This window comes from Anas acuta, chromosome 5, assembly GCF_963932015.1.
Source record: "Anas acuta chromosome 5, bAnaAcu1.1, whole genome shotgun sequence".
NCBI classification, from domain to species: Eukaryota; Metazoa; Chordata; class Aves; order Anseriformes; family Anatidae; genus Anas; species Anas acuta.
Window position 1 is genome coordinate 4,113,573 of NC_088983.1, and position 19,961 is coordinate 4,133,533.

The 19,961-nt window shown below is 47.3% G+C and overlaps 1 protein-coding gene across 21 annotated transcripts in view; it reads left to right on the plus strand.

Moving 5' to 3' along the window:
- The window catches only part of FBXO34 (F-box protein 34), a 35,659-nt gene that overhangs the window by 11,577 nt on the left and 4,121 nt on the right, over nucleotides 1-19,961 (plus strand). For 3 of the 21 annotated variants that reach the window (XM_068682345.1, XM_068682336.1, XM_068682346.1), the window contains 2 exons: nucleotides 1,137-1,215; nucleotides 14,043-14,242. In XM_068682345.1, the coding sequence (XP_068538446.1) occupies nucleotides 14,166-14,242 (77 nt within the window). In that variant the 5' untranslated portion in view covers nucleotides 1,137-1,215; nucleotides 14,043-14,165. Of the gene's footprint in view, nucleotides 1-648; nucleotides 778-1,136; nucleotides 1,216-1,305; nucleotides 2,059-3,986; nucleotides 4,089-10,294; nucleotides 10,310-11,504; nucleotides 11,600-12,092; nucleotides 12,977-14,042; nucleotides 14,243-15,696; nucleotides 15,785-19,961 lie in introns of those variants that run through there. The other 18 variants (XM_068682350.1, XM_068682339.1, XM_068682348.1 and 15 more) reach the window with 15 other exon arrangements.

Sequence of the window (19,961 nt, forward strand, 5' to 3'; positions counted from 1 at the left end):
CAGCAGCTTGCCTCTCATCCACTTTTCCCCTTTATAATTGGCAATTAGTTTGTTTTTAAAAGTGAAAGAGGCTTTTACAGGCTGCCTTTTCCGCAGTCGCGGTCCACAGCAGCAATCAGCTGTCGTGGTGCTGGGCTCCGGAGCCGCCTGCGGTGGCTGCTTGCATAATTCAGCATTGCTCAAGCAGCAGGGACCGAGTGAAGGTGTTCACACCAGCCCTTTGGAAACTGCTCCAGCTCGGCCCTGAATCCAGCTTGGCCCCGAATCCAGCTCGGGCTCACGCTCCGACAGGTCGTGGAATTTATTTATACAACGCCACCGGGGCGTGTGGCACGGCGGAGGCAAATACCCAGCGGTTCCCAGCCCCGAGGCTGGTGTTTGGCGTTAGATAACACGGCGTGGGGGAATTACAAGCAGGGAGCTGGGCGGAGGGGTTAGGATCCGGGGCGACATCGGCGCTGGGTGCACTCCTTCGGCGCTCTCAGTGCTGCCTGCAGCTCGCTAATGGCCCTGTGAAGAAACCCGTGGGTGCGTCTGAGGTTAGAGGAAGGATGGAGGTCAGCTCCGTAGGAGGAAGCGTCGGGTGAGCTGCTGAAGACGTGCGGGTTAATGAGAGAAAAGCGGAAGGAGGCGAACTGAAACCGGCCGGGTGTGCGGGGAGTGGCCCCGTTTACACGCAGCCCGGGCTGCAGGGCTTTGGGGTTGGGTGTCGGGGAGGCTCTGGAGAGCAGCAGCCGGCCCCCTAAACCAGGCTGCTCGATGAGAAAAGAGGAACAGGTAAGGGGAAGGGATTAGCACGGCTGCTGCCTGCTCCTTGCTGTCCCTGCAGCCTGGGTCCCACGATGCTAAAGCATTTTCCTAGCCTGGCGGTGGGACCTGTCCTTGTGGCAGCCGCCTTCAGTGGGCTCTTTTTGGGGTGTGCTGGCTCAGTTGACCCCAAAGATTCCCTTGGATTCGTGTTCTGGGTGTCAGCAGTGTATTGATCGTTCCCGGGTGCCCTTTGCATGGGGTCAGTGAGTGGCTGGTGTTTGTTATGCCTTAGGCTGGTGGATCTTTTTGGTTTCAGGTGCTGGTTAGTCGTCGTAACGCCATTAACGTGTAACTAATTTCCTTTTTCCTTCCCTTTTGCTCTTCAGAAATGCCTTTCTCGTGAGTGTGCGAGGAACCTACACAACTGTAATGCCTAACCCTACATGGAGTAACAACCCTGTGAAGGTACCACCCTTTTTTAACTAATACACGACTTCGTTATAGGTTGGGTTAATGATGAACGGGCCTTTGCTTCACAGCCAAAGCTCAGAACTGAAGAAGTGTGTCTTATTTAATGCCTTCTTCTCCAGAAGGGTGACAGCACTGTGACACCGTGCTCTCGTTTCTAGAAAGACCACGTGCGACCTAGCACTTGCTCAGGGTGCCAAGGGGGCCACCCCTGTTCCTCGGGCTGATCTCTCTCGGCAGCTCGGGTGTTGCCTTGGGAGCAGATGGCAGCTTCTATTCTGAGAGCTGAACCTCCCTCGTACTTGGTGGCCATCCCTGGAAAAAAATATTGCCCTTTTTTACTGATGCATCATGGCTTGCCTCTTCGTCATGATGTTAACGACAGCCTGGGTCATCTTTCTTGATAAGAGGCTTCCAGGCCTGGTTATGAATATTAAGATAAAGCTCAGTTACACGTTAACATTTGGGTTGGGATGTCGTGGCTGTTTGTGCTGCAGCTCTCAGGCGTTGGCTTGATCTGCTGCCTGATCCCGCAGTGATGCCATAATACTGAATTTTGGACTGCCCCGTGCATTTCCATGGCAACAGACTGATGTCACAGACTCAAGGACATGACTTCAGTGTACGATCATGCAGAGGCACGATCAGATTCGTGAAGGAGAAAGCTGACTAATGCACATCTCAAAAGCAAACAAGGGGAGTGCAGGTTACGGCTGACCAAGCAAGGTGTTTCACTGTAAAAATTCCCCTCTCAGAGGAGGATCTGATCGTGTCTTTAAGACAGGAACACTTCGTCGTTGGTGAGCTTCTGTTTACAGTGGATAAGCAGACGTCTTGCAGGTATCCTGTATCTTTTAAGCAGGTGGTGTTCTGGGGCTGGGAAACTCGCTGGTTGGTTTCAGACCTCTGAAAGGGCGACTTGTTTTGTTTTGATTTTAAGGAACTTCTCGGTAGCAGAGCCTCTTGTTAGCATACCGAGACCACTTCTTCTTGCTTAATGTTGTTCAAATAGTTTAATTGGTTTTCCAAAGCTTTTATTTTATCCATAACATTGGAAGGTGAAAGGGGAACTCTGCATCTGCATTATGGTCACATTTTCCTATATCCTATTAGCAGATTCCAAGATTGTTTAATGTGATCTCCACCCATTTCATTTGGCTGCAACCTTTGCTCCCATGAAAACAAGGCTGATTGTTCTGAATTGCTGTGTGTATGTGCTTTGGCACGGCATGAAGGTACCTATAATAACACAACCATTGTCTGGAAAAAAAAAAAAAAGGCAGTTTGCAGCAATAACTACAAATAAAAGGGTGCAGTACTGGGGCAAGGACGGAGCATGGTAGTTTTCCCACCCGTTACATGCAGCAGATTCTCAGCGTGGTCACCCCTCTGCATGGCAGTGCTGTGGGCTTCAGTGTAGGACGGGAATACTGGGACTAAGGGGCTGAAATATTTGCACGTTGTTCCAAGTTTCTCTTTTCCTGGACGCGGTTCCATTGCTCATATCTACGGACGGGGAGACTGTGAATGACTTTTGCACAATGCGGTATTTTATTTGCATGCTGTGAGCAGTTTAACAAGTGTATGTGCTAAGTGAAGCATTCCCACTTTCAGCTAGCAGCTGACGCACCCTTTAAAAAAAAAAAAAAGAGGGGGGAAAAAAAAACTGCCTTTGGGTGGAACAGTGGGGTTTTGAGGGGTGACATTGTGCTGTGTGTCGGAGCGGATGGGTGGTTGTGCCAAGGCTGAATACTAACTCGAAACGCTGTGGGATTCAGCAAACGACCAGCTCCAAGCCCTTCGTGCTGAAGTAATTTTCACTCATCTCTGCGCTTTCTGGAATAGAGGCTGCTACAGGGCAAGATTTGGAAGTAACCTAATTGTTTTGAATATTCGGTGTCACGAGAATGGAGGATATTTAACAGAACCTGGCATTTCTTACAGCAGTTTGGTTGCTTCCCAGGACAGGAAGCTGAAGAGTGTTTAAAAAAAAAAAAAGAGGCAGGGAAGGAATTTAGCAACCATCCCTCTAAATCAGGATGCTTGGATTTGGTGCCTGGCCTTGAGCTGAAAGGGCTGGAAGCTCTGCAAGATTTAGTGGTTCACGCTGCTCCGGCAGCGAACAAGGAGATAATGGTGATGGACTATCAAGAAGGCAGCCTGGCTAAAAAGAGAGGCTTTGTGATACGGTAAAAGGGGAAGGAAGTCTGGAGAACTTCGAAAAGCACCAGATGTTTGTGGAGGTGGGGGAGAGCTGTGCTATCCACGGAGCTCGCCTGCTCTTGCAGTGGAGCCAGCAGCACGAACTCGATACCAAACAAAAGTAGGCACACCCAGTATTTAGCACAGCGATCCTGGAAAGCTGCTCTCGGGTGCAGCGGCGCTGTGCTGTCGGACAGATGTTGCGTGGTGACATCTAGCAGAGGCAGGAGTGAATAATACGAGCACCTGGGAGTTTGTGCAAGGAGTTGTGGAGGTGCTGGATGCCTCTCGTCAACGCCGACAACAATCCTAATGGGTGTATGAAACGAGGCTCCAAGCAGGAAGCCAAGAGGGATGTCAGCCCCTGAGAGGGAAACAATGACAGAAGATGCATTAAAAAAGAGGGAGAGGTCCCTCGTAGGGTGTGTTTATGGACGGCGATGACTGGAAGCGTGATAAAACAGCTTGCTAATCCTCTCTATCAAAGTACGAGTGGCAATGGTTTTTTCAGGTTGTTGAAACTTGCGTGTGAATTTTTTTATTATTTTTTTTGCTCTTACTAATAGGTTAATCCACTGTAATTGGCTGTGAAATAAACCCAGGGGGATTTTCCTGTCTGTATGTGATGCACAGCCTCTTTGCCGTCTAGTTGGCAACTGTACCTCCAGGTAATTAAAATCTGGTTTTTAAATCCACCGTTCTTTGCACTGTTATTTTTTTTTTACATCTTGCTGCTTCTCCGAGAGCAGTTGGTCACTCTCCTGGCTAATCTGCACAAACCAAGATAACGGGGTATCAGGAAATAAAAACTGCAGACAAATCTTTGTACTTTGAAAAACAACCCAAGTGCTACGAGACGAGGTGAGCGTGTGAGGCACACACCTTGCTGCTGAGCTCCTAAGGATAATTTATATTTCCCAGTCCTGTGCGGAAAATGCAAAGTTTGCTCTGGCTTTCTATGATCTCCTGTCACTTGCTCCTCTAAAATCAATAATCAAACTTCCACGGCTGCCTCCTCTGAGGAAGCACTTGTGATTACCCTGAAATTACAGGAGTTGTTCAGCCCAGGGATCCTCTGGTTTCAGCACATAGTTTCATTGCTCTGTAGTGTTTTGAGAGGCTGAAGGGTGGGATGCAGCTACAATGAGTTTCCAGATTCCTAACAGTGTGAGGGACTGTTTTTAATACTGATGATAAAAACAGTTATTCCCAGTTGGAGGTTAGTCAGTGGTACAATTATCAGAGCTATGAAATAGTGCAGGGATGGCTCGGAATGGAAAAAAACTAAGGCTTGTAACTTATTTTCTTGAGGGAGCTGTTCAAAACTATTTCCTGCAAGCTCACAGAAAATTAGTACGAGATGTTAAATGAAGAGAGATCAAGCTGATACAGCTCGATTATTACTTCAGTAATTCAGTTTTCAGGCTAGCAAGCTTCAGCTGGCTTTCAGGGAAGGGATTTGGTAGCAATTTGTTGACGAAAGCCAGCGCGATGAGTAGGATCTCTGGAGCTGGCATGTTTAATTTGTAAGGTTATGTTCTTCTGTTGTACGATGTGCTCACACCGGCTGCTCCGTTGGGAAGCCTAAAAATGTGCTGAGTATTTTCACAGCAAAGTAACAAACCCCAGCTCAAAATCTGGTTCACTTAAACCACCCTTTTTAAAAAAACAGTTTGGGGTACTCTTCTTTTCTGCTCGGTTTCCTGCTGATTTGTTTCCTTATTTTCATTTGTATTTTTAATGTTTTATCCAAGAGGCGGAAACCCAGAAAAGACTATTTTGTTTGTACTGGGGAAGGGAGTACCGAGCTATAGAGTATGCATATTTTCCCCATTTGCCTTGTTTATAAGGATGTTTTTGCACCAAAAAGTCGAGAAGTTGTGTGAAACAGAAACAGACCTGATGTTTTCAGATGAGCCTGTAGGAAAGTTCATGCTTCAAAACCCAAAAAGAATTACCCAGAAAGAATTGCAACAAGAATTTTTGGTGTCCTGCTGTAGGTACGTGCTTCTGAATTTTGAAGATAAGGATGAAAAGTGAAAGATACGCAGTTCTCCCGGTTATCAGAGTGCTTGAACGCGCGGAAGTTTAGTTGCTAAATTTTTGGCTTTTTTCTTTGAAAACTGAATTGTGGCAGAATTTGTGCTATGCTTGGAATTTCTGAAAATTTAGTTGTTAGTTGCTAGGCATATCAAGTACAAGACTTTGAAAAAATGTAAAGTTATTTTTTGCATCAAGTAACTCTGAGTTATTAACGGCAGAAGTCTTTAAAATGTAGCCAAAAAAAGATCTAAAGATCCACGGAATTGGTAGGTTTCAAAATTAGCTTAGATTTTTCAACGGCCTTTTGAAACAATCATACAAAAAAATGCCGTTCTTAATGCTGGTCTGTCTCTACTGCCATTTACCTGCCAAAAAAACAAGCTTATCTGTAGCTGAGTTAATTCAGCAGAAGACGTTCTGTGTATGTTCTTTTTTAAAGAATTTGTATAAAAACAAGCAGATACTTTGGCTGGGAAAGACTTTTAGCACATGCTATTGCCTGCCTTCTGTCTTCATCTCCAGCGCTTCAGCCTGAACGTGTCGCCGGTCGCACGCCCGTGGTTTGGAGTTCTCAATAGCCTTTTTGGTCTCTTCGGCCAGGTTTTGTGTTTTGCAGGCTGCAGAGCGTTTTAGAGGTGAGGCACATCCTCTGAATCCAGGCGGTGTTCCCTGGATTCACTGCATTTGTGTGGCACCAGCTCTGCTCGCTGATGCTCTGCTCTCTCCCTGTGTGTGCTTTCCTGGGCAGGCTCTGCTCTGAGCAGTGGCATGATCTGCGTTGCTTATTTTATTCCTTCTCTTTCTGGTTTGGATTACGCCTTTATTTTGCAGGCTCTGACACCCTGCTGTCCCCTTTCCGTGCCATGCACGTGTGTGACTCCATGTTGCAGGCCTGGGGCTGTTGGAGAGACACTACTAGCACCACACAGTGCTAGGTGAAAAATAGGCTGCTGGATTGAAATGAGGGGGGCCTAATCCTGCCTGTGGCGAGCCAACATCTCCAGCACCACAACATTATTCTTCTAATAAAGAGGCAAAATTGGCAATCTCCAACATGGCCTACCCCCGGCCTTCTCCTACAGAGGCCTACTCCTGTCATCCTCTTACAGAAGCCACCCCTGGTGTCTCCCACCACCAAAACCCTGCCACCAGCACCGAGACAAGTAGTTAAGGACATGATGATAATGGTGTGGAGTTGCTTTCTCTACAGACTGGTGGTTTCTCAGGTTGCTGGTCACTGGGGACAGGAGTTTTGAGGCAGTTTGAGTTCCTCGGTGAAGCACAAAGTGAAGGCTGTTTTGGGGAAGCAGTTTGCTGGAATTAACTGATAAATAAAGAGCTAAACCTCTGGGTCCAAAACTTTGTCTGTCTTCCCTTTCAGACTTGCTACTTGGATGTGGATATATGAATCATCTCCAAGTTGGATGTGGTGTTCTAGGTTGCTGCTCAAATTAGCTAGCTGGGAAATACATAGGATCAGGCTTCTTTGGTAGAGTCGATGCTGGTTTTTGGTGCAAATTTTCAGATTTTTAAGGTATATGTTTTGTAGCATATGGCTGGCTATACGTCTGAACCAAATTTATGCATCAGAACAGCATTTTCTTTTCATTAATCCATCTGTAGACCACGTCAGAGCCTGATGCTAATGAGTGATTTTTAATTTTTTTTTCATCTGAGATCGTAGCCTGTTCTTTGTGGGCATTTTTTTATTAAGTAAGATACCAGCGGAAGGGAGAGTGAATCCAACACTTGTTGAGAGGGTGGGGGTGGTGGTCTGCTTTTTGTGGGTGGCTTGTTTTGAAATGCTCCTAATAAATCTGTTCTGTTAGAAGTTGTCTGTCCTTAACAGAAATGTCCTGAGCTGTAAAATGTTATGAGCAATATAGTTTGAGCTTCCTCTCGCGTGTAATCTGTCCCAAAGTTGGGTATACTTAATCTGTTTTCCTAAATTTATAAAGCACAAAGGTTTTGTAAACTGCTCACTTAGAAATTTCAGAGTTCAGCATTTTTACATTGTCCTGGCAAGATGAAAGATATTTTTTCTATGAAAAAATGAAGTTTGGGCATCAGCAGTCTCCTGGTTTAAACAGAAGTTTGAAAGGATTGTAAGGTTTTATGACAAATCGTGAGACACATTGGGGTAAAAATTGTGGAAGATGCTAGTATGTAAAAACAGGGTGGATGCAGGAGCGTATTGCAAAGAATTGGGCATTTTGAAGTACAGGAATAGCACAGTTATTTATAAAACACTTCTGCAAAAGTACCATTATCTTTAATGTCGTGTTTCTGGTGCTGTAGCAAGGCTTCCAGTTGCTGAATATGGTTTTGGAGACCCCTAGGAAAAATCTGGATGCTTTTGAGATGCGTAGTGAATATCGTAACTTCTCAATTCTGCAGTGGGCTGGCTGGATGAATCCACCTTTTGTCCCTTTTTTTATGACTGGGATTTGTTGGAAATTGTCTGCAGCGGTCCAGGACAGAGAAATCCACAGCGTAGCTGTTTGGTTAAAGGGAAAGATTCAGCAGAAATAAACAGAAACGAGGTAGGGCTTACGCTGCTGGACCTGTGCTCGGTGCATGGGACGGGCCGCATGCGACAGCAGAACTGACACCCTGAAAGCTGGGCCAAACAAGTCAGGGCCCTAATCAGCAAATTAAACATCAAAGCTGATAAATTCGGTGTTAAATACCAGCTGGCCTGCCGTGGGGTTTTCCTTGTTAACAAAGTGCTAAGGAAGGAACTGGATTTGTGTGTTTTGTGGCTATCTGAGGTGAGCTGTGGGTTTTGTCTTTTACTTCAGAAGCCATTTCATACCCCACCAAAAGATGTGCAGAAGCTGTTACTATTATGCCATGGTGTAGGGGGACTTCTTACCTTATAGTGTCAAGTATGAGATTTCTGGTTTCCTACTGCCACTTGCCAGTATATACCAGTAAAACAGCCAGTCCTGTACTGGGGTACAGAGATCCAAAGGCGAGTTTGTAGTCAGAGGAGTATTGCAAATCGATTTTATTCTCACTGGGTTGTAAATGCTGTCGTGGAACAGTTAAAAGAGACTTTAATTCCAGGAGTGGGTTGTGTTTTAGTGCTGGATCGTTAACGAACTATTCCTGGCTAACCAGTGAGTAATTAATGCCAGGCAGATCACCGTGTGATGGTCCGTGTGCTAGTCACCGAATCCAGCGGGCGTGTGCCACGCTGAGTCAGGTGAACCTCCCCGGCCAGGGTCCCTGGCAGCCGAAAGCAAAACAGGGTGACGAAATTGCTGTTGACAATCCTAATCTGCAACGTCATTGCTCTGATCGTCGGGATCTTCTTGAGCAAACTAACGCTGAGTTCTTGAGAAAGGTAGGAGCCAGCTTCCTGGTTTTATCCGTCTCCGGAGCGGGACAGGTCGCTCTCCGTTGGTACCCCAGTTGAATGGGTCTGTTTGGATTTCTCTTCCTGGTGTTTGTCCTAAAAACTCCCCATTTAACGTCACTTCTGCATCTTTCAGTCATTTCTAGCGTTCCCCGCACGTACACGAGCGATCCAGGGAGACTTGAGCCTTATAAAACCAGGGCACAACGTCTCCAGAGCTCTGGGAGTGCTCGCCTACTATTTTTGGAACCCGCTCTATTGCTTCTATAATAGGAAGGCTTCTGGAAGCTTTCTCCTTCCCCTCGCCCCAAGAAAAGTAGCCTTTCAGCCGAGCTTTCATTAATTCCCAATCTGCATAGCAAAACAAATCGAGTTTTACATGCTAAAGAACTCAGACCTGGCTCACCCATCGCGTGGCCCCCCGAATGCGGGGCACGGCAGCCTTTCCCCGGACCCTATAACCCAAGAGCCCGGCAGCTGCAGCCCCGCTGGGGGACGTTCAGCCACCCCCTGCTTATCATTCGGGGCACACCACACGCTCTGCGGGGACTGCAAGTGCCAAAGGGGGTGGCAGCTCTCGAGAAAGCGGAGTGATGTGGGATCTCTGCCTGTTTGTCACCCCCACCGCAGCAGCGCTGGCACCTACTGGGTTCCCCGGTTTTGTTTTCCTCTTGGATCGAGCAGAAGAAATCGAATGAGCCAGCTCTCAGCTTCCCCCCCTGGTTGAACAGCAGATGATGTCCTTAAGCGAATTGGGCAGGGCAGCTGAAGCCTTTCAGGAATAGTGGAGCAAGGGAAATATTTTCTTGCCCTCTCCAGAACTAAAGTAGAGGGTCTGCAAGGGGCAGCAGAGCTGATCTTTCCCTTTTTGTCCCTTTTGAGGTTTTCCTTTTGAGGGAAAGGGGATGATGTTATTGTTCCAACACTCACAACACCTAAAGGAGAACACGAGAGCTACAAATCAGAAACCTTTTCTTTATTGACCTGGTCTTGGAGGTGAAGACGGGCTCTCCCTGTAGAGCTTCGTTAGGACGAGCACTTCATGTGCTTATTGCTCCGACAGGTAGTGATGTTTGGTGGTGGTGAGCAGTCAGATGTTGCTTTGGAGCCCAGACACTTGTTCCCCTCTTCCAAAACTCTCTATTTTGCGTTCAAAACTTTATTTCCATTGACTGGAAAGAGAATATAGAAACCCCATTGTGGTGGATGCTTCTCCCAACGTGATTCAAGGTGTGGATTTGATAGGGTTGAACCCAGCCTCAGCTGCTGAGGACCTCATCCTGCTGGGCACAGGGAGCCTGCCTCTTGGGGTTAATTTCCTCCTCGTTTAGCCCCTGGAGCTGCTTCAGGTGGAAATGGGACAGCCCTGATACAAGTGTTGGGAGGAAGAGGAGGACGAGAGCCCGGTGTGGCAGGAGTTAGGGTGAGTGAAATGGCTGTGAGGCCGTGCTGCGTTCCCCAACACCCTGCCCAATTCAAATACAGGTGGGAATCCTCACATTTTGGTTAAATAACCGCTCTGGTGTAATCCGGGGAAAGGAACATGGGCAGGAGCTTGGAGGAGACCTGGGGTGAATTTCGTGGGGAGCAGACCCGAGGGCAGAGGTACTGAGAGCCTGCCACTGGGGCTGCTCTGGCTTTTAGTAAGGAGAAGCAGCGGTAGCAGCAGGTTTTAGTGTGCAGATAGACAGGAGGCTGCGCCTGGAAACACAAATGTGAGGTCACTGTAAAACTCTTAAGATGGTTTTAGCTAAAACACGCTTGTTTTCTCTGCTTAAAACGGTTCTGTTAACTAAATAAAACCCAGCTGATGAACTCAGTGTTAAAAAGTCCTTCTGTAAGGTTATTACTGTGCCTTTCTTTTTAGCTGTATTTTAATGTGGCTTTCCCCAAGCCCCCTTCTTTTCAGACTTCTGCTGTGGGGTTGGGTTTTGGTGTTTTGTTTTTTTTTTTTCGCTTCCACTTTTTGCTTCGTTTTTAGCTTGCTGGGAAACAAACTGGTTGAATAAGCTGGGAGAGTGCTTCTTCCTGCCCCTGCTGGAACAGCAACACTTTGGTTTGACATCAAATAAAACACGGCATTGAATCCACCCTGCAAAATCCCAAATCCTTGCTGCGTTTGACTAGAAAGCAACAGGGTTTGGGTGCAGGGGCTGCCACGGGCTGTTTGGTGTTGGCCAAACATAGCTGTGAGTTATATGGCCTCAGCACTGATGAAGTCCCTTCCAGTGACTGTATTTCAGTATTAATTCATCTGAGTTTCCCTTAGAAATTCTTGCCTTTGCTTTCTTGGCTGTAGTGGAGGGCTCAGCCCTCTGTCCTACACCTCTGGAGGGCATCCCAAAGCTGGTCCCTGTCCCCTCAGGCGGGCAGAGGCTGTTTTGCTTCTACCAGCAGTGGGATTTCTGTTCCAAACTGTAGCCCAATATCCTTTATTCCATCTCGGTGAGCGCATTTGTTCTCCCAGCAGCAATTCCAAAATGATGATAAAACGGGGAGCTCCGTGAATTGCCGTCCATTGCTGCGGGAGCGTGATGCTGCCCGCTGCCAAAATCCCCGGCCTTCCCACATCTCAGGCATTAAGGCATATGTTTGGGGGTGGCTTCAGAAAGGGAGAACAGCGAGATTAGGTTCTTATTTTCCTCGTCTGCTCTGTTCCTCTGTGCATTTCGATTTTCAGGCTGTGCCCAACTCTGCAAAACTAAAGCAAACGACTGAAGCACCTCCTGCAAGGGATCAGCCTCGGTTCAGAAATGCTGTGGTAGTTCAAAGGCAGTAAGTATCTCTGGGCCAGCTTGGATGCTGTTGCTTTTTTTTTAATTTATTTTTTTTAATTTTTTATTCACAGGCACAGCTTTTTGCTGCTCACACAGTAGGAATTTGTCAGGCTGGCATTAATAGCCCGTTTCAGCTCCGCTCTGCAGACCAGCAGCTAGAGGAGGGGGGGAAAAAGCCTGCTTTGTATGGAGCTGTGCTGGCGCTGCAGTGCCCGGGCGAATCTTTCTGTGCCTGTTTTGTCAGCTTTTGCTTTCCTCTAGTAGGTGCTGCTCCTTTCTTAAACACATGGCATCCTGCAGCGTGATGCCTGTGCTCGGACCGAGCTCGTGGCTGCCCAAACCCGAACGAGTTTGGTGGTTTTGCTTCTCAAACTGCTGCAAATGAGATCTTTGTTTGCTTTTTTTTTTTTTTTAATTTTTTTTCCTGGCTTTTTATCGTTTATTTTTCAGCTTCTCAGTATTATTTTTTTTTTTCATTCTGATCTGCAAAGGGATAGGACTGAGGCAAAACATCTGATGCGCTTAGCCAGGAATACATCGGGAGTTTTAACCAGTTTGGAAGTGCCTGGCATTCCCGGCGTGGTATGGCTGCGTTTATTTGGGTGTGGATGTTTCTGTGATACAGTTCCTGCTGGGTCTGAAATGCTGGTGTCAGTAAAGCCAGAAGGAGAAGCCAGACAAAAGCTTGGATAGAAGTCAGAATCTCAGTGCCTCTTGCTGGTGGTTGGTGGGAAAGTAACGATTTTGTGTTAAACTTCGGGGTTTTCATAAAGCACATGCTTTGTCCTCTGAATTTCTGTTAGTAAATATCCATTTGACAGCCTACAAAACGTCCCCAATGAGTAATTTTTGTGCCTAGGTTTCATTCTTGCGGGTCGGTTCTTGGTTTAGGCTCTGGGCAGCCTAACAAAGGGGGTGTTTAACCGCAAAGCCTTGAGTTTTGGTGTCAGCCTAATGTCTTGTCCTCCTGAATTCGTGGAGCAGGGGGCACGCTCCCATCCTCCAGCTCTGCCAGGGCACCACCTCGGTCTGCTCGGCTCCTTTGCGCCCTGCGGAGCTCAGCAGGGACTTCTGCACGCAGCCCGGAATGTGTTTATACGATATTTTAGCTATTATTTTAGGCTCCTGCCTGCTCAAACGCAGGCAAATGATTAACCTCTCGTTCCCCATCGCTAGAGGAATTGGGAAACCGCTTCAGCAGGCGGAAGGTCGGCTGGATCGAAACCAATTCCTGCCGCCCTGCTGGGGAAGCCGTCCGGAATCACTTTCTCACGTGTGGCTAACAAGTTGGAGAGGGCTTCCCAGGCCAGGAGAGCTTAGTGGCAGCCCTGAGCTGTAAACCACCGGGGCCAGGCAATAACCGAGCTGTGCACAGGTAGGTGCTCCCCTGCAGGGCAGATTTTTCTTGGGCAGATGTTGCTAAAAGGGGAGATGTGAGAGGCTCCATCTCTGTGCCTCCACCAGGCTGGGTCGTGGAGATGCTGCTGCAGGACTGGGCAGCACTAAGAGCATCGGGCAAAGCTGCTGACAAGGAGAACCACCTGCTGCCCTAAATCCTAAATGCTGTGGGGTCAGAGCTCTGCAGTTAGCATCTTCAAGCAGCGCGTCTTTATTTTGGCATCGCTGCGCTTGGACCTCCGGAGGGAAGGAAGCGAGCAACCTTTAAAACAATTTACCGGCAACTCAGGCTTGAATATCTGAGTTTTTCCAGGGCTCTTTTGCTGTGTCACTTGTTCCTTTTGTGTTCCAACGCGTTGCTTGTTGTTCTTTCACCGTCAAAGGCCGTCACAGCGCCGCTAAGAGTGGCTGCGCCAAGGACAAGGCGTAGAAGGCGGCAGCCAGTGCGAGCGAGAGATATTGCAGCACAGCCGTGTTCTGCCAAAATCCTCTCTCTTATCTGCGTGTGATGCAAAGGCAGGGCAGCCTCCCTGAGCTTTGGAGACTGTGGTGGCACGTTTTTTTTTAAATTTGATGAAATTTGCCACGCCGTTGGGACGAGAAGGCTAACGTAACTCCTGGCCAGCGTCAAATCGTGCCGCTAGTTGCCCTCCAAAGCCTGGCACCGTGCTAACGAGCAGGGAGATCTTAATGAGCTCGGTTTGCTGGGAAGACAGCACATCCTGGGGGGGCTGTGGTCAAATATCAGGGGAAGCACGGTGTGCAGGCAGGTGGTGTTGGGGGTGTTCAGCTCCAGCTGCACTAACGGCGTGATGTTAAGTATAAGATGTTTAAGTTGTTTTACATTTATATGTGTGGATGTAAGCGTATTTATTTATGTATAAATGGGTGTGCACATATATATGTGTGCTACGCATATAGATATTTATGTTTTATATCTTCCCCCCCACTTCTTTGGGAAGGGGTCCTTGTCCTGATCATCCGTGCCTCAAATCGCTGCCATCCTCCAACCCATTCTCCGTGTTTCTCTCCTCTTTTTTCAGTTCCTAGGTGGGAGAGACACGGTGAGGCTCTGTGCGGGGCAAGGAGCGCTGATGAGGGAGCCTTGCATGTGAACCAGGATGGACTGGCTGTGACGGCGTGCCTTAGCTGGAGAGGTGGTTACGATGAAGAGTTCCTGCAGAGCTGGCCTCCACAGGGAACCGCTGAATTCCTCCTCTTCCACCTTCCATCAAGTCAAACGGTACGAGGAGACCAGCTGGTCCGCCTATAATTAAATACTTGGTACCAATTTGGCCTTCTGCTTACTTTCTTGTCGCCTGGCGTGTCACTTTGTTGGTCTCAATTCTTACTTTTGGATGCTCTTTAAGTGAAACGTTGTAATGGCCTAAGGGCAGAAATGGGTTTTGACACTTTGTTTGATAATGACAACTACAGGCTAACTACAGCTGGTGCTGCGCTTGGTTTGTACTTGATATTTTCTAGCAACAGCTGTAAATTAGTTTGGGAATATGGCTTTGAAGTAAAACTCACTTGGAGGATGGCTTGTCCTGGTAGGCTTTGGTACATGCAGTCAGCTTACAGCAAGTGGAAACACTGGCGATCGTTGTTGTGGTTTGTCTCACTCCGGAGTAAGTAATTGGATTAGTTTAAGCTTAAATTTTTGTGTCGCTGGCTCTCCCGTGTCTTTTATTCAGAAGTGCACGATTGATTTCAAACACTTGTGCTTATGTGACAATGAAGCGAACGCCTCTCACTGTGTCTCGTTATAGGAACACCGTGCAGAACAACTTGTGCTTATGCAAATGCAAGAACGTGCTAGTTTGGTTGAGTTCAGGCTACTTGGAGAGAGAGAAAAAAAAAAAAAGTATTTTTTGAAACCAAGACTCTTCAACTTCCTCAATCTGGAGGAGGAGAGCCAGCTTTCTCGTTTCCAAAATTTGTGTGGTTTTAAAGTAAACTTTAACCTTTGTTCCTTGTGGTTATGCAGACAACATATACTTGCTGTGTTAGCCTCGTAGTAATTTAGTGCTGGAAAAGACTGCCTGGGTTGCTCAGCGCCTTGCTTTCCCAAGCAGTATCTCATAATCCCTTCTGTAAACTCAGAATTCCAGCCCAATACCAATTACACCTCTTCTTCTCTCCCCCCATAGATCAGCCGTTACTAAAGATGACAGATCTAACTGGGATCCTTCTTCGGATTCCCATACTGAACATTGATGCCAGCTTATAGATTTGTTAGAGCTTGCGTTATCTTTATTTTATTTTACTTTTTTGCATAAGGACCACTTATTTTCAGTGGTTTATCTCTTTCCCTGCAGTCAGGGAAATGCAGTTGTATTCTCTCACCTCTGGTTTCGCTGCACAAAATGATCCCAATGTTTTCAAGGAGCTTCTTGAACAGTGACTGCTGCTCTTCTCAGCCTGGGTGAATCTCCTCTGAGTCAGAAACTGTGCTGAACTCCAGAGGAGCCCTTGTAGGAGGGCTTTGAAGTGATGCCTTGAATGTATCACAGGTTTGCCTCGGTGCCGTAGTGCAAATCCAAACAAACCCAAATCGTTCCCCAGGCTGATTCCAGAGGCATGGCTTTGCTTTCCAGGCTGGTATTTTATTATTCAGCATCACCTGGGACTGCCTGCTGTTAAGCCAGCTTCTTGGTTTGTTTTACCTTTTCTTTCTCAATCTGTTTTAACCAGTAACTCTCCTCGTGCCCCCTGAAGCCTGTATCAATAAACCACAGTACGTGGCATTGTTCAAGAGAGAGCTTTTTTGGAGAACCTTCAGGTTAGTCTTGCATATTGAACTCTTCCTTCCCCCCCCCCCCGTTTATCTGTGGCTTTGTGATCCTCTTTTCTTGCAGAACACCTTTTTGTGTTGAAGTCAGCCTTGCAGGCCTGGAGGTGCTGTGATCTCTCTGCCTTCTCTTTCTCCCCTGCAGCACCACATGTTTTATTAACGCTGAATGTTGCCTTTCAAGAGCTTTATAAATCTTGCTCCTGGCCCGGCAGTTTATGGATCTGTTTTGGAATCTAAAATTGAAAGGAGCCATTCCTTGCAATTTTCATGATGCTTCTGAATCTTCCCACCCTGCCATCTCCCAGTGTTCTTCTTCGAATCAACCCCCTGGCTTGTGGCCTCGTGATCATCCTCAGCACCCCTCTTGAAAAGAATACAAACTCAAATTTAGTGCTTTGTGCTGAACCTGGGGTACTCTTGATCTCTGCTCTGACCTTGCTAGCAGCCCGATTTCTCTCCCTACCCTTTCTCACAAACTGGAGAACCTTCATTATCTATATAATAACGATTATATATTTTATATATCTATATAAATATGTCTATATAATATATAATTATATATATATAATATATATAACCGTTATCTATAGTAGGTTTACTATTTCTTTGTCTGTATGTTTGCAGGGACTAACCCTGCACCAGTTCTTTAGCTTATTCCTAGACATTTTGATTTCTCAAGTTCTAACTTTCCAGGTGATCCTGACCTGGTGATTTGAAACTTGTGGTTGTTTCTTGTATCCTTCTGGAAGAGGGAATGTGTTCAAGTGGAGTTTTAGTTCTTATTTGGGATGTGTTCTTTGTAATGAAAACACCTTTTGGTTCCTGGAGAATGCCTCCTGGGCTGCTCTGTCTGCAGTGAAATCCTCCCTTTGTGAACCAGCTCCTTTAGGTCTTGAGTTTCAAAAGAACAAACCGGTGACTTGCCTTCAGGTCTCCTTCGGCTTATTCTGTCTTCTGAGCTCTGAGTTTCTCCCTGATGGTGCAATCCAAGGTTAATTCCTACAACCTTTCACGTGTCCTCATTATGTGCGCACAAAACCGAAGACTCAGTAGCATCCCTTGGTGTTGAAGTGTTCGAAGAATTTTGTTGTGCCATCATACCCAGAAGGATCTTGGTCCTGTAGCAGCAATAAATAAGAGAACAAGGCTTATATCAAGAAAGATAACGTTTCCAGGAGGAAACATGACTATTTCTGGAGAATTGGGGAACGTCCGTGCTGCTCTGAGCAGCTTTCAGCAGAAGCCTGATAAAACCAACACTTTTTTTTGTTACAAATGACTCCACCTCTGTGATCCCTTCTTGTCCTTGTCTGTTGCACCACAGGCACGCTTGCTATCCCACCATCTCTGAGCTAAATGTTTTTGGCCCAGCTTTGAGTAGCTTTGAACACCAGATCTTTCACTTTGTTTCCCTCTGCTTGGTCATCCCTGTGTCATCTGTAGTGTGCCTGGGAAGTAGGGGACGTGGACTTGAGCTTCTTGAGGCTCAGCAAAAATTGGTTCTACATCACTCAAGTGATGGTAAGAGCTTTTATACGAAGGACTGGCAAAGAAATGTCACTTTTTTCTTGCCTATAATGTAGGAAGCAGTGGAGTACACCACGGTTCGTGTGAACCTGCTTACTCGGAAATCTGTTCAAACCTTATCAATGGGTGGGAGCCCTCAAACCTGAGCTGCCTGCGCATCAGGCTGGGACGTGCAATCTGTCACCCGCAACTTCTTGCTGAGGAAGACATTTTTTGCACGACTCTTATCTCGTGCGTGTAGCTAATATTGGAGTGGCGTCACCCCACAAGTTATTTGAACGCCTGCAGTGGCTGAGCACACTGTGGGGGACCCGAGGTTAAGAATTGGGCATTTACTTGGCGTTTAGCTCCTCTGCTGTCTTGGGCCAACCTTGATCCGTGCGTGCGTGCCTTGCTCCTGCTCCTCGCTTCAGCCTTTGGTCTACCTGCAAAGCCTGCAGCAATCCTCTGGCTGATGCAGGAGGCAGTTAGACAGGCACGGGGGGATGCTGAACTTCAGCCTTCCAGCTTCAGCATGAAGTTAGCGCGGCAAAGGAGTGGGTTTTCTAGAAATAAAATACTTCCACAGCTGCTGAGGTTGAACCAGCCCCGTTTTGGAGCATCGAGCTTCCCAACACCACTTTCCCCAAGCTTTGGACGTTCGCCACGCGCCAGAACGAGCTGCAGTGAGTAGCAGAGCATGGTCCAGCCTGGCTGCTACGCTGCTGGGACTTTCCCGCCCCGGCAGAATCCCTGGAATGCCTTTGAAGCAGCTCTCCGTCTGCTCTGCCTGCCCCAGCAGCGCCAAGGGGATGGAAACGGTGCTGGAGAGTGAGCCCAGAGGACCCCCGGAGCCCTTCCAGAAACAACAAGTGGTTGACCAGGGTTGAACTTGGTGCTCGGCCCTCCCAAATCTGCGCTGAGGAGCTCAGCTTTATGTCAGGAAAAAAAAAAAAAAAGGGATGCCAGGGAGGAGACGTGCCCTGCCAGAGGTTATGCTTGGTGTGGCTTTTCATTGTTGTTGGCTTCTTCTTCCTCGTCTTTTTTTGGCCCGTGCCTGGTGTTAGCGTGTCCTGAGGGTTTTTTCAGAGCTGGAGTTGGCACGGCGCGCACAGTTAGCAGCCCTAGGAGCTCTTGCCTACTGCAGTTAGTGTTTACAGAGAGAAATTCACAGGAAACTTTGGGGTTTGGATGGAAATTTTCGCCTTAATAAAACCTTCCGGTGCTTTGCCCAGAAAACCCAGTGTGAATGTGCCGCTGGAGTGGGTTCTGTTGTGCTTCTTCTTGCTGGCCAGAGGAAACCTTTTGGCTTCATGGGGCACTGTGGGAGCCCAGCCCGAGGTGCAGGACGGGACATGTAGGCTCTCTGTGCTCCCAGGAAGCTGGGAAAATTGAGTTTTCCCCCGCTGGAGCTTCTACTGAAGGCAAGATTTTATTTTTAGGCTGCTGTGGATTAGAAAATAAATATAAAGGCAGGAGGATGCAGAAGGATTCTGCTCAACGTGGCGCAGTAGCTGATGGATCTCCCCTTCGGTAGGGAGAGGAGAGGTGTGTGTGCATGAATAAAGGTGTTTATATAGAAATAAATATATATATTATATATTTATGTATCAGTCCAGTGTGGGAACCAGCAAGCTGTAGTGCAAATGAGCTGGAGTTACAGCTTGTAAAAACAGCGGTGTCATTCCAAAGCTGCAAGTGTCCTGTTTTCCTGCGTGCCTGAGGCGCTGCTGATTAGAAATTAAACCAAAAAAAGCCGTGTCCCTTTTTATTCCGCTGGCTTAGGGATGGAATAACAGCGGAGAAGGCGGTTGGTTCGGTGCTGATGGTTCCTGGCAGAATTATCTCTTATCAGCGCTGCGAAACGGCACGCTGGGGATTGGAAACCTTTTATGCTGCCTCGGTGAAGTGCCGAGGAGTCGCTGTCTCTAAAGATAAAATTAGCAAGCTCGGTAAGTTAAAGGGCGGAGGAAAGCAAACAGAAATCACGCTGAAGCATCAGAGGGAATTGTCAGCGACTTCACCTTTTAACAACTATTTTTGGTGGTGTTAAAATATTGAAAAACTTCACCTGCAGCTGCCACAACTATCTGCTTGCCAGCACTGAAGTGGTGCGGAAATCAGGTAGGCTGGGGGGGGGAACACACCGAGCTCTGCCTTCAAACTGCTTCGAATTGCTCTTCAAAGCAATTTCTGCTGGGGATCCGTGCTCTAATTTTGGGAGCTAGAAAGGAAACGTGCGGCTGGCACGCGGGGAAGGAGTTGTGCGTGTTTCAAAGTCCCAACTTTTTAATGTCAGCAGCAAAGAGCGTGAGTGGTGGTGGGGCTGAGGCTTCGTTTGTTTTTTTTTTTTTTTTCAGAGTGATGCTTTCAGGTAAGGTTTGTATCCAAAATCCCTTTTCGGGCAGCAGGGAAGGGAACTTTCATTGTGAAATTTGGAGGAGGTGGCTGTCTGAGGCTGCCCCGTGTAGGTTTTCTTTAAATCCAGATCCATGAAAGCGCTGCACCGAGCGCTGAATTCAAATGAGGCAATTACCCTGGCAGGAAAATTTCTGACTAAGGCGGAATTTCGTGATGTAAATCGTAACTTCTAACCCTTAAAAGGTATTGTTGGCCTAGCCGGGGACTAACTGCAAGGCAGGAGGAACCAGAGCCTTAA